This window comes from Echinops telfairi, unplaced genomic scaffold (genome assembly GCF_000313985.2).
Source record: "Echinops telfairi isolate 266 unplaced genomic scaffold, ASM31398v2 ScPeMD7_31;HRSCAF=116, whole genome shotgun sequence".
NCBI lineage: Eukaryota > Metazoa > Chordata > Mammalia > Afrosoricida > Tenrecidae > Echinops > Echinops telfairi.
The window spans coordinates 31340706-31353794 of NW_022103928.1; the positions used below are offsets into that span (position 1 = coordinate 31340706).

General features: G+C 49.0%; 1 protein-coding gene across 1 annotated transcript in view; it reads right to left on the reverse strand.

Moving 5' to 3' along the window:
- The window catches only part of LOC101660140 (phosphofructokinase, platelet), a 46935-nt gene that overhangs the window by 12419 nt on the left and 21427 nt on the right, over window positions 1–13089 (reverse strand). The window contains exon 12 of the mRNA XM_013004550.3: window positions 1325–1493. Coding sequence (XP_012860004.3) covers window positions 1325–1493 — 169 coding nt within the window. The remainder of the gene's footprint in view (window positions 1–1324; window positions 1494–13089) is intronic.

The window sequence follows — 13089 nt, forward strand, 5'->3', positions numbered from 1 at the left end:
GACAGGGCAAGATATGACAAAATAATAATTTATAAATTATTAAGGGTTCATGAGGGAGGGGGGAGCGGGAGGAAGGGGAAAACATGAGCTGATGCCGGGGGCTTAGGTGAAGAGCCCCTAATAAAATGATTAATAAAAAAAAATAAAGAAGCACACCTCAAGGACTGCAAGGGCTACATGAGGTTTCTTTGTTATTTTAAAATGGCAACACGCTTACATCTTTCATCCCCTACTTCCTAACAACACAGCTTTCTTCCCCTACGTCCTAACAACACAGCTTTCCGTCTGTCCCCCGCAGCCCTGGGAACCTTTGTTGGTGTCTCACATTCATGCCCTAATTAAATTGAGCACCTGACCATGGAAAGTGGCCGCTTCCCTCGAGCAGGTGACTAAGTGTTCCCGCAGCAGGTGTTCTCCAACAATTGCACCTATTCCCAACCTCAGATCCAGGGAGACACCAGAAGTCTGGTGTTGTTTCCTAATTTTCAAAAACCGTAGGTGAAACTGTATGGTCAGCTCATTAGGGGACTGGCATCCGTCCCTCAGAGGCACTGTGGGCTGGGTCCCAGGCCGCCTCAGAGGAACGAGTGTGGAAGTAGTCGGGCACACAGAATCGTTCGTTTCCCAGTGCGCCTAGAGGCTACGTCTGCACTGCAGTCCATTCATGTGCAGCCGCAGCATGAAAGAGCTAGGAAAAGGGTGAGAATTACCAAGGGAGAAGCTGCTGGGAGAAGGGTGCGGACAGGCTTGCTTGATGCAGGCTTGCCACCACCTTCAGTTTAAAAAAATGCAAAAAAACGAGGACCTGATGCCAGGGACTTAAGTAGAGAGCAAATGTTTTGAGAATGATGAGGGTAATGAATGTACTAATGTGCTTGACACAATGGATGCATGTGTGGATTATGATAAGAGTTGTATGAGCCCCCAATAAAATGATTTTTAAAAATGCAGTATTTGTAGAAGGCAATAAAGCGAGGCATGCCTGTGCCAACTCTTTAAGGAACTCATTGATCAACAAATATAACTTAACAAGAAACCATCCATTGCATCATGGACAAAGTACTTTATTCAATAGACAGAACAAAACAACAAAAAAGTAACCAGCTTGGGTGAAAAGTAGATGCTGCCCTGAGACATGTCTGGGCATGGCCTCTTAACTCACTGTTCCTGACTCACCAAAATCATTCCTAATGCTAAAGCCAATGTATCTTGAGATTCAATGAGGTCGATAATTTTCAACATACAAATGTCAGAATCAGATGCTATGAGTAACATGAGCGAGCACCACTTCATGAGTTCTAGAGCTTCTATCCATATTACATACCTGTAGATCTCTGATGTCAAATGGCTCTTCAAAAATATAAGCTGCATCGGCTCCGGCCGCGAGCCCTCCCATGTTGGCCAGGTAGCCACAGTAGCCACCCATGGTCTCGATGATGAACACCCGGCGCTTGGTCCCGCTGGCTGACTGCTTGAGGCGGTCGCATGTCTGATTGCAGATAAAAAATGTTAATATTTGCAACACAGGGCCTTTGTCAGTTCCGGACACCTGGGTTTCCTACCAGGAACTAACCAAAAGTCCTACTTCTTCCAACAAGGCTTGAGCTGTCTCTCCCAGTGTCTACCGTGAATACGCGATCGGGAGCATTCGATATGCAGACATTGACTGCTTCTGAATAAGCACTAATACAGATTACCCTGTTCCTTCAGCTTGCCTCCCATTTCGGGCCCAACTGCGGACCCTGTCACAAGCGCACCTCTGCAGAATGGACCCAGAAAACGTCACGGGCAAATCTGGCAATGCTGCTCTGCTCTCTGGATGCCTCCCTGCTAACGCAGACTCCACAGCAGGTTCGACTGTTAGCTGATGTGAATTCACACTTCATTAAAAGGGTCGATTCTCCTGCTTAGCCAATGGGAATGATTACATGAACCTCTTCAGGAAAAAACAAACAAAAAACTCCCTAGGTTTTCATCAGGGTATTGGTAATCTGCAATCTGCCTGTGAACACCTTGTCTTTCAGGTACCTCTCATCAAAGATGACTGCTGGCTTCTTAGACGAAAAAGTAGCCAAAGAAATCTTCCACACGGAGAGCCATTGGTTCCTGAAGGATAGGACTTGCCATTACCCCTCCCCAAGGGCCCAAGCCCAGGAAAAAAATAAAAACAGAAAACGAGAAGCTTCTAGAAAAACCCACCCATGGCATTTCCACTCCTCCTCACGCCTCCAAGCGGCCATTGTTAGTTCCTCCAACGCAGCTCTCGCCTTCCGCTCTTGGACCCCTGGGCTTTGCTCTCCACAAACTAAGATTCCCTTGCTCGAAACCCTTCAGTCACTTCTTAGTCTTCGTCAAGTGTACATCAAAACCCTCTAGAGGGAACACATAGCCCTGCATTCTCCCACCTCTACCTATTGCCCTAAAACAGCTCCCACCTCCTGATCTCACTTCCATCACCCCACTGGTGTGCAGTCTGGGGGACTCGCCATACCCTAATCTTCCCTGGGCTCTTCACACATACTTCTGAATACTGTTTCCTTGGCCTGGAAGGTTGATGGTGGCTGAACAATGACCCCCGTAGATGTCCAGGTCCTAATCCCTGGAACCTTTTACCTTAGATCAGCGGTTCTCAACCTGTGGGTCACGACCCCTTTGGAGGTTGAACAACCCTTTCACAGGGGTCGTCCGGTTCATAACAGTAACAAAATTACAGTTATGAAGTAGCAACAAAAGTAATTTTATGACTGGGGGTCACCACAACATGAGGAACTGTATTAACGGGTCATGGCATTAGGAAGGTTGAGAACCACTGCCTTAGATGGTACAAGACGTGTTACAGATGAAAGTGAAAAGATTTGGGGATAGGGAGATTACCCGAGTGGGCCCAAAATGCAGTCAGAAGCGTCCACACCCAAGAGAGGCGGAGGGAGATGTGATGCCGGAGAGGAGGCAATTTGGCCCTGAGGCAGGATGCTGTGCTAGTGACCGTGAAGACGGAGGAAGGAGGTTCTCCCCAAGTCTCCTAAGAGGGTCGCCTTTCTGCACCTTGGTTTCAGCACCGTGAAACCCATCAGGCGCCTTGCTCTGACTTCCAAGACAGGAAAAGGGAGGCGGACCTGTATTGTGTGCAAGTACCCCGTCTGCGCTGGTTTGTTACCGCTGCAACAAGCAGCCCACCCAGGCACCTGCACCTAATAAGCCCTGACTCAGTTAGATGGCATTTCTCAGGGAATCTTTACCCAAGCTCTAGGATTCTGCTTTCAGGAATCACTACAGCTTCTCTTTCGACAACGCTTGGTGTAAATAATTGGATTGGGCTACGTCTTTCTCACCAGGCGGCAAGCCCACAAGGGCCAGAGTCATAGACTTGGCTCGTGCTGCTGTGGTCTCACTGAGCCCTCACCTGGAGCGCAGTAAGGATGCACACACAAAAAAGCGTGTCCAGTGAACGACGTAGATGCAGTTGTCAACCCCATGCCCCAGCCATCTCCCAGGTAAGGCCACAGTTCTAAACTAGCCTACGTAGTAAGAGTACAGAGAGAAATCACAATAGGGGGGAGGGAGGTGAGAGGTTTGAGACTGGGGTCGTAAACCTTTGAAGGAAGCTACGAAAGGGCTTGAGCACCACAGAATCATAGTGCTCACGTGGTAAAGCTTGGCGTGAGAACTTACAGGTAAATTGAAAAGTGGATTGTGATGAACAGAATTATGAGAATGGTTTATTAAGAAGTCACTGGTGGGCAGGTTTGCATTCTCTAGAACAGGGGTCCTCAAACTTTTAAAACGGGGCCAGTTCACTGTCCCTCAGACCATTGGAGGGCCGGACCATAGTTTTAAAAAAACTAAGAACAAATTCCTATGCACACTGCACATATCTTATTTTGAAGTAAAAAAATGGGGCAAAACACCTGGTGGGCCGCAGGTGGCCCGCGGGCCGCAGTTTGAGGACCCCTGCTCTAGAAGGTGCAACGGGTAAAAGACCTTGGCATCCACCCCAGGCTCTTTTTCTGTTTCTACAAGCAAGATTAAGTGTTCAGAGAACACACGGATCCGGCAGGGTGGTGATTTGGAATTCTGAGGGCTTTTCTTAATTGTATGGCACACTTTCATATGAATGTTCATATTCAAAAACTCACGGGATGGTCTTTGCTTCTGAGGAATTGGATGGGATAGGAAGTACGGGCTCTGGGGGCCCGTACCTGTGATAGAGTGGATGGTGGGGGTGGTAGGGCTACAGTCACTCTCCTGGAGGGGTGCAGCCTTACAGGGTCACTTTCCTCACTGAATCTCCCCAGGATGCCCATGCCCAGGTGGAAAATTTCTGCCATCGATTCAAAGAACAAAAGTATAATCACCATGGCAAAAGAGCTCTAGGCCCTAGTGTCTAGGGTAAGGCCACTGTATGTGTATCTAAATTCTCATCCCAACAGCCAGTTAGTCAAAAACACCCCCCAAAAAACGAGAAAACACCTGTGTGAACTTGACTCCCGGGCAAAGGTCATACATCACTTAGTCTTTTTGTTTTTAAAATCTCTCTCTCAGTGCTATGCTACTGAATATAAAGCCAATTAGAGCTGGGGTGGCGCAATTAACCTTTGACTAAGGCTTAAATATACCTTTCCTAAATTATCTCTCCATATTCCCTTGATTGCAAGTGAATCTGTTTCTTCCTAAAATAAGGCATGATCACAGCTGTATACACGTCTGCCTCCAGTTACTAAAAGTAGCACTGCTGCGTGACAGGCTGCAGCTCCACACGCAGCCCTGTCCCTCGCTGGTGGCACAGGCGGAGGCTCCCTAACTTTGCAGGCGGAAGGGGGCGGGGTAGGGGTGGGGGGACTAGCAGGGTGGGAGGACAGGGGATGGCAGCCCGGGGCAGAACTATTCAGACAGAACCAAGCTGCATGCTCTTGCAGTTCCCTTTTGGGCACATGTCCCTGGCAGAAGCTGATGTCCCCCGGTGGCATCTAAGCGATTCATTCCCAGAGGACACAAGAAAAGGGGGAGTTGACTGCAGTGTTGATAGAGAGAGATGTCAAGTCAGGGAGATGAACGTGAGAATACCACCCTGGTCCATTAGCAAGTTGTCGGGCAAGTTCGCAGGACCGGGGTCTTGCTCAAGGCCTCGCCAACTGGGGGTCTGTGGCCACTGATGGTTCTTGTGGCTCTGAAGTAAAATTGAACATTTTAAAAGAGATACGATTCAGATCCTGGTGCCAAAATGCATTGATCACTCTTGAAAATCTTTAAATCACCGTGAGGGCAGGATGGGCTCTTCCGTCTCAAAGGTTTGCCGACCCCCCTGCTCCAGTGGGTTCTGCAAGGAGCTGGTCACCGCAGGATCAGCTCCTCCCCAGGAGAAAGACACGGCTTCTGTCCCTGTAAAGGTCTGGAATCTCCCAACAGCCCTACTCTCTCCTACAGGGTCACCAGGAATCAGAGTCCATTCGAGAGCAGCGGGCGCCGTGTCATGTGTAGCCATTTCTCTTAAGACATCACACTTTTTAACAGCCTGCAGTTGCGTGTCTCATGTGAGCAGAACTTCTATATGCTCTGGGAAACCGAGCAATCAGTGTGACTCCCTTTATTATGACAATTGGCTTTAATGTTGTCGTCTGGAACCAAACCCACAATGTCTCCCAGGCAGCCCTGTCTCTGCTTCCTGGAGGTACTGTGAGGGTTAAGGGCTATGTGCGTACTGAGGTTTTTCACCCACATTGAACCCTACCGCCCACGTAGAACTGAGCATAGGTGCTTAGGAAAATAACCACGAGGGGCTGTGGTTGGCAGAAAACTTGTAGTGCAAGCAGTATTGGCCTAAAAACATGGGTTTTACGGGATCATAATAAATGCCCTATGGAGGTAAGCCATGCAAACTAAGAATTCACCCTCGTCCAGTGCCGGAAATGGGCCAGACTGTATGACTGTGCTTGCATTGTGGGGGCCCCGGTGGCATCGTGGCTCCGCACTGGGCTTCCCCGAGGTGAGCGGTTTAAAACCACCAGCTGGTCCTCTGGGGAAAGAGGAGGAGGCTTCTACTCCCATAAAGAGTTGTGGTCTCCAAGTCCGAGGAGCAGCTCTACCCTCTCCTAGAGGGTCATCTGTGAGTCGGAATCGACTCAGTGGCAGTGAGTTTGGGGTTTGGGAGGTTAAGGGAGGGGCCCAATGGCACCACTGTAACATGTGGATGAGCTGGGGGTCAAGCCTGCCGCGAGTCCCTCCCTGCGACACCATCTTACCTACCACTCCGAAGCAGGAGGCGGGGGATCCGCGGGGATTTAGTTTTGTACCTTCTGACAGCAAGTTCAGGGAGGAAAAGAAGGGAGCCTTACCAGATGGACCGTAAAGCCGTCTCAGCTTCATTGAATTAGACCTAAAGGGAGAGCCCTTCCTCTCCGCTTCCACTCAGACGGGGAAATAACCCGGCAGAGAACGGATGCTTTTCTTTTTCTGGAGCTACCAAAATTTAGAATGCACCTGTCAGGGGCCCACCAGCACGTTGGGGGCGGTGGATGCCTCCCACTGTTTCGAGAATATGGAGGCGGGCAGGACACACGTAGGAGCACTGGCTAGCCCCTGTTGGAACACAGCTGCTGACACACCAACTCCCAGCCCTGGCTCCGAGTCAAGAGGCTTGTCTCTACCACACCGCGAGGAATAAGCTGTTCATCACACTGCCCTCTTATAACAGGGTAATAATAATATGTCTCATCACTGCCTTCCCAGTCACAGGAAAGGGATGTTCCTAAGCGGTGGCCCAGTGGCCTTCCTTCCAGGGACCAGCACCACTGTCTCACGGATTTCGTCTCCTTACGCGGCATCTGAACCCCCTCTCTGCATGCTACTGTGGTCTTCGTCTAAGAGCCCCCCTGTCTGCCGAGCCGGAGATGAGGTGAGGGGAACAGAACTCATCAGACACGAGTTCCACAGCCCGTCTGCGGAACAGCTCATGTTTCTTTGCTTTGCTGGTACAGACCGATTTTCCAAAGGCGGATATTGGTAAGGTAGGCGCTCTGTAAAACAGAAGCTAGCAAAAATTCTACTGTAGTGGCAAATGTGATGTGCAGTCTAGCTGGGGGTAAAAAAAAGAGGGAAGAGTCATCCTAAATTTGGTTCATTCCTTCTGGAAGACTGAATGGGCTTCAACCTTGCTCAATTTCTATTTTAGGAGGAAAACCTAAACCCTAGAGTTCAAGCAATCGGCCATTCTTCATAGGGCAGAAGAAACACACAGTGCAGACAAAAGGAAAACACAGGTGGAAACATTGTGTTCTTACCTCTGCAAGCACATTCAGGGCAGCACCAGCACCAACACTGAGGTGTGTGCCTGGCACTTTGCTGCTAATTGTAGCAGCCAGGACACAAACGGGCGCAACACGCCTCAGGTCTGTCTCTGGCCTCAGCTGTCCTCTGCGCTCCCTCCGAGCCCGGAAGCCGCAGTACAGTCATTCACAAAGCGTACCTGGCATTTCACTAATTAGTCACTGGGCATCTGGGCTGTGGTTCCGGGAATGTGAGCAGGAGGGTAGCAAGCTCTGGTTCATGCCAGTCGATATAGCCAGAGGAGAGTTCCTAGTAGCATTCGGGTGCTGGGGGCGGGCAAGGCTTCCACAAGGCACACGGGCCGCATGGGTGCCAGCTCCTCTCCAGACTAGGAGGAGGCGGTTATTAGGCGGCGGTGTGAAATGGAAATGCCTACAGGCAGTGAAGCAGGCGGCAAGCAGAGAGAAAACAGGGAGGTGGCCTCAGTGTGGTTAGTCACCACAGGAAGCAGCCAAGGGCGTTTCTGGGCATCATAAGAGTGCGCAGGGAAAGCCAGCTGGGCGTCAGGTTTAGAGGCAAGGCCAATCTCGTAACTTTTTATATTTTTTCTTCAGGCAAGTGGGGGTGTCACTTAAGCAAACGCCTGCCGGTGGCACGTCAAATGGCTGACCTCACCGATTCTGTAGACAGGCTGCCGACAGGCATGCACAGTGCGCCCAGCACTGGAAGACAGACACACACGGACCCAGACATGCAGTTACCAGGCGGCTGGCTCACTAGGGACCCTGTTAGCTGAGTCTCTTGGGGACCTACCGCACAGTTTGCTCTCTTTTACGAGAAACCGTTTCCCTCAGGGAGTTTTCTTTTCATGTTCCTTTAGGATTCGGATACAAGTCAGGATCGGTTGGCCAGAATCCAGGGAACTGCTTTGGAATTCCCATGTGAAACAGTTGATGAGCTGCTCATTACAGAGTGTCAGCTGACACAATGGTGTGATGCCGGTCCTCTTCTGCATCCACAGTCCTACACCCCCAAAGCTCCACACAGCAAGACTTCTTTCCTAGCCATTTGGGGGCAAAACTAGCTTAGCTGGAGTCTTACAGCCCCCTCCCCAACCTTCCCTCTTGCTTACTGGCCATGTCCATGTATTTGGCTGTTAAAATAACAGTTTGAATCAAGGCTGCTACAAAGAGAAGGCCATCTCTCTCTCTATCCTGTTTCCCCTAAAGTAAGACATCCCCCGAAAATAAGACCTACTTACAGTTTTGCCTCTCACTGAAATATAATGCATCCCCCCTAAAATAAGACCTCCCCGAAAATAAGGCCCCCCTGAAGCTACTGTAACTCTGGACCGTAGCGGTGAGCACCGCCGCGCAGCTCACTGTTGGCCGCAGCAGACAGGAAGTGCGAGGTCTCTTTTAATAAAACAATAAACAATAAATGTGTAGGGTATTCTTATTCATGGAAAAATAAGACATCCCTTGAAAATAAGACCTAGCGCATCTTTGGGAGCAAAAATTAATATAAGACACTGTCTTATTTTTGGGGAAACAGGGTATCTACCTACCTACCTACCTACCATTTAAAGCAAATGATCTGGATGGCCTTTCTTTCATCCAGGGCACTGTGGAGTTTCTAATACACAGGTCGTCTAAGGATTGTGGATCTGCAAGAGTACAAACATTTGGATGTAGGGCAGCAGGCAAAGTGCGAATCGTGTCTACGGGAGCAGGCTCCCTCACCACTAACAGCACCGCCCTCGCTGCCTTCCTGCATAGTGACTGTGCCAACACTTGCCCCGAGAGCTGAGCACTGCTCCGTCTTGTAGCCACTGGTTTGGACTTTAGATACGGCAGGTAGCTCAGCCGGATTTCCCAGCAGCCCCCGTTTACTTCTCACTCAGGTACACGTGCAGGCCCACACTGACTCAGCACCACGGTTGGATGCGTTCCTCACAGCCTTTTTTAAAAAAGAGTTATTTTTCCTCCCTTTGTTATGGAATACTCTAGCTCAGAAACAATTAACAGCAGCTTGTGTGGAAACCAGGCTGTTTATTTTGAGAACGCTCTTCCTGGAAGCCAAAGGGGTGCAATAAATAATCTTCCCAATGTCAACATGCTCCACACAGGCCACAGGGAAAACCTGCGGACGCTAAGGAGGGGCGGAGGCAGAGGCAGGGTGGGCAGAGGGTGGCTTCCACACCACTTCACAACCTCTGAGGATGTTAAGTTCCCTGGGGACACAAATGGCTTCCACTCCAAGACTGGCCTAAAGACTGGCAGGGCAAACCTAGCCGGTGGCACCACGGAAGAAAGACCTGTCATCTGCTTTCCTAAGGGTCACGGCCAAGGACCCCCGAGCAGTCCAGCGTGGTCACACACAGGACCACCACGAGCCAGAATCACCTCAAAGGCACCAGGCTTGTGGTGTTTGTCCAAAGAGACTCTGCCTTCTGTTCTCCATCGCATCTCTTATGCCCACCAACCCCCCTTCTATTTGCAAGAAAATTGGAGGAAAATAAACAAAACAAAGAAACAAGCAACAGCAGGGAGGTTAAAAAACCTTGTCTCTAGGTCCTGTGGAGGAAGCAAAACTTAGTTCTTTGGCTTGTGGCCCCAAGGATGGATCTTGTAAGACATCATTAAGCTGCCCCGGGAATGCTTAGCTATCAGCAGCGAGAAAAGAGATCACATGGATTTTAATGGAAATGATGCCAGTTTTCAATTTTGTGACTGTCTTCATGGAGGGCTATTGGTAAGGCTGGCACCGTCACAGCACTGCACAGCCTAACGTGGCACGTCCTAGCGATCTCCGTGCCTAGGACAAAATCCTGTGTCATGGCCGAGGACAAACTGTCCATGGGAAAAGCTTCATTGCCATGGTCATTGTGAGAAATTTCCAAACACCTCTTTGCAGGCATTTAAATTAATTAATCATTGGAATGCATTAAGACAAGCATCAAGACATTTGAGTGATACACTTGCAAGTATGTAAGGAGGAAATAGTTGTGATGACAGTAATCAAGACCCTATGCCCCCCGCCCGCCCCAAACTCGATAGTTTAGTAAATTATGACCCATTGTGTCAGGTAAGTCCTTCTCGGAGGGCTATCTTGGGCAGGAAGGAGACCGGGGGCTCAGTGGTTAGAGGGTGTGGCTGCTAACGGAAAAGCTGGTAGGTGGAATCCATCAGCTGTTAGGGAACTCACTTCCTCATGGGGCTGTGCTACTTTCTCATAGGGTTGCTGTGAGTCAGAATCGATTGAACAGCAATGGCTTAATGGGTTCTGCGCACTTCAGGGGGTACGACCACCAGCACCCCTGGCTACTAAGTCGATGTCAAAAGCAACTCCACTGCTATCTAAACACCTACAACTGTCTCCAAAAAAAGTCACCGCCACGGAGGCACCTGTCAGTCCTCAGGATCCTGTCAGGGAACTACGGCAGGGTTCCGAGGCTGCAGTTTTTTATGGAGCCGAAAGCCTTATCTTTCTCCCGAGGAGCAGCTGGTGGGTTCAAACAGCTGAATTTGGGGTTAGCAGCCCAACACACGACCCATGTGTCCACTGGGATGCCTTATAATCGTCTCCACAAAGGACCAAGCATTACCTGGGGGCAAAATCACCCTTGGTTGAGAACCACTGAACACTAGAAAATATACTACAGAGATTGTAAATGTAAATGCGTTCAAGGGCCGAGCTAGTGCCAGTCCTATAAATAGACTGGGGAGATAAGTTGTATGGGGCAGCCTCTGGCCTTTGGCCGAGGACTACAAAAAAAGCTCTTTGGGACATCTGTTTTAATTTCCCAATTAAGGTAGAAGATCTAATGTTAAACCTCGCAGCTTATCTGAAATTCCTAAGGAGGTTTTTTTTTGGTCCTGGTGATACTGTGGGCTGAACACTATCTGCTAACTGCATGTCAACAGTTCAGACCCCCAGCAGCTCCACCGAAGAGAGACAAGCTATCTGTCTGCTGCTGTCAAGACTTACAGTCTTGGAAACTTGAGAGAGTCAGAGCTACTTCGACGGCAGTGGAGGGTGGCACAGTATCAGAGAGGGCCATGGACAAGCCTGTACCAAGCTGTCTAGAGGTTCGGGAGATCTGGCAAAGAAAAGATCCCTTTCGCCTTCCTCAGGAGCCACTCACTTCCAGCACATTTCCTTGAAAGGATCCTACACCCCTTTCCCTGTGGCCAGCACAGACCCAAATCCAAACCTAAAGAAGATTCAAGTGCATTTTGGCTTTAATGCATGCATCCCTACAAGAAACAGCAATTTCAACACACCATGCCCATATTTCAGTGCCCACACCTTCAGGATACACAAAAGGACTCTTATCTGCTTTCTTTCTTATTGCTCACCGGGCTACCGAATGCATCTGTTGGTGGCCATCAAAAACTTAAGTTACCCTTATCAACACCGTCTTCAGAATGGCCTTTCATGGCATTCTAGTGCCAGGATAGGAACTAGCCATCACCAACACAGCCTAATTTCTCTGTCCTTATCAAAGAGGTGGTTAAGAACACACTCAGATTTACTTACCATGGATCCAGGAATGATCAAACAACTTGTTCTCCCTCCCCTCACCCCCTTCAAATCGTGTATCGGGCCAACTTAGCGTTGAGAAACTCAAGGTATTAAAAAAAATTAATCAATGAATCAAAACAGCATTTAAAAAAAATCACAAAATTGTTCTCTCAAGGAAGCAAAAGGGCTGCTAACCAAGAAGTCAGCAGTTTGAACCCACCAACCGCTGCACAGGACAGAGATGTGGTGGCAGCGGCAGCCTGGGGAACCCCGCCGGCCAGTTCTACTGTGTCCCATCCGGTGGCTGCAAATCCAAATGGGCTCAAGGCAACGAGTCCATTCCGAACTCATATTCAATTAAAACTGGACATACTTGGTTTTTTTCTATACGTTTTGGGCCTCAAATTTTCTATCACATATGTATTTCTATAATACACATGTCATCTGGAAATTTTAAAAAGTTTTATACAAGAGCTTCCTGGAATTGATAAAATGGGGGAATCTTTCTGCAGGACTGAAAGTACATGTCAAAATATAACGAGAAAGAGCGAGAGAGAGGTCGTTGCTTGCGTCTGCCAAAGCCCCCACTAACTGCTAATGAGTAACTACAATCTCCACACATCCCCTGGACACGGGTTCTCATTAGACAACAGTTCACGAAAACAAACGTCAATTGCTCGTATGGCAAGCTCAGCTGGCATTGATTCAAAATATTGCCGAAGCGGGTGAAACAGTGATCTTTAAATCCACAATGCGAAGATCATTCAAGAGCTGACATTAGTCAGACAGTAGCGAGAGGTGGTGAGAAGTCACTAGAAAGCACAAGCAAGTAACAAGGTGAAGGCTAGTGACGGCCAAACGCAAAGTAAGACGACAGCGAAACGGCTCCCGGCACCACTCAGCATAGAGGACAGTGGGCGGGTGTGTTTAGTAAAGAAACCGAAGGGAGGTTAGGGTGTTCAGAAAAGCAGGACACAAGCGCTAAGCATCACTGACCATTTGAATTATGTTTTAAAAGCGTTATTTACCAGTTTTATTTACCAATACTAGAAGTGTTATTATATTTGTTTAAGGCAAAAAAATTGTTTTTTTCGATTCCTAAAAATTAAGTCTGACAAGGATTATAAAAATCTTCCCAATGTCAACATGCTCCACACAGGCCACAGGGAAAACCTGCGGACGCTAAGGAGGGGCGGAGGCAGAGGCAGGGTGGGCAGAGGGTGGCTTCCACACCACTTCACAACCTCTGAGGATGTTAAGTTCCCTGGGGACACAAATGGCTTCCACTCCAAGACTGGC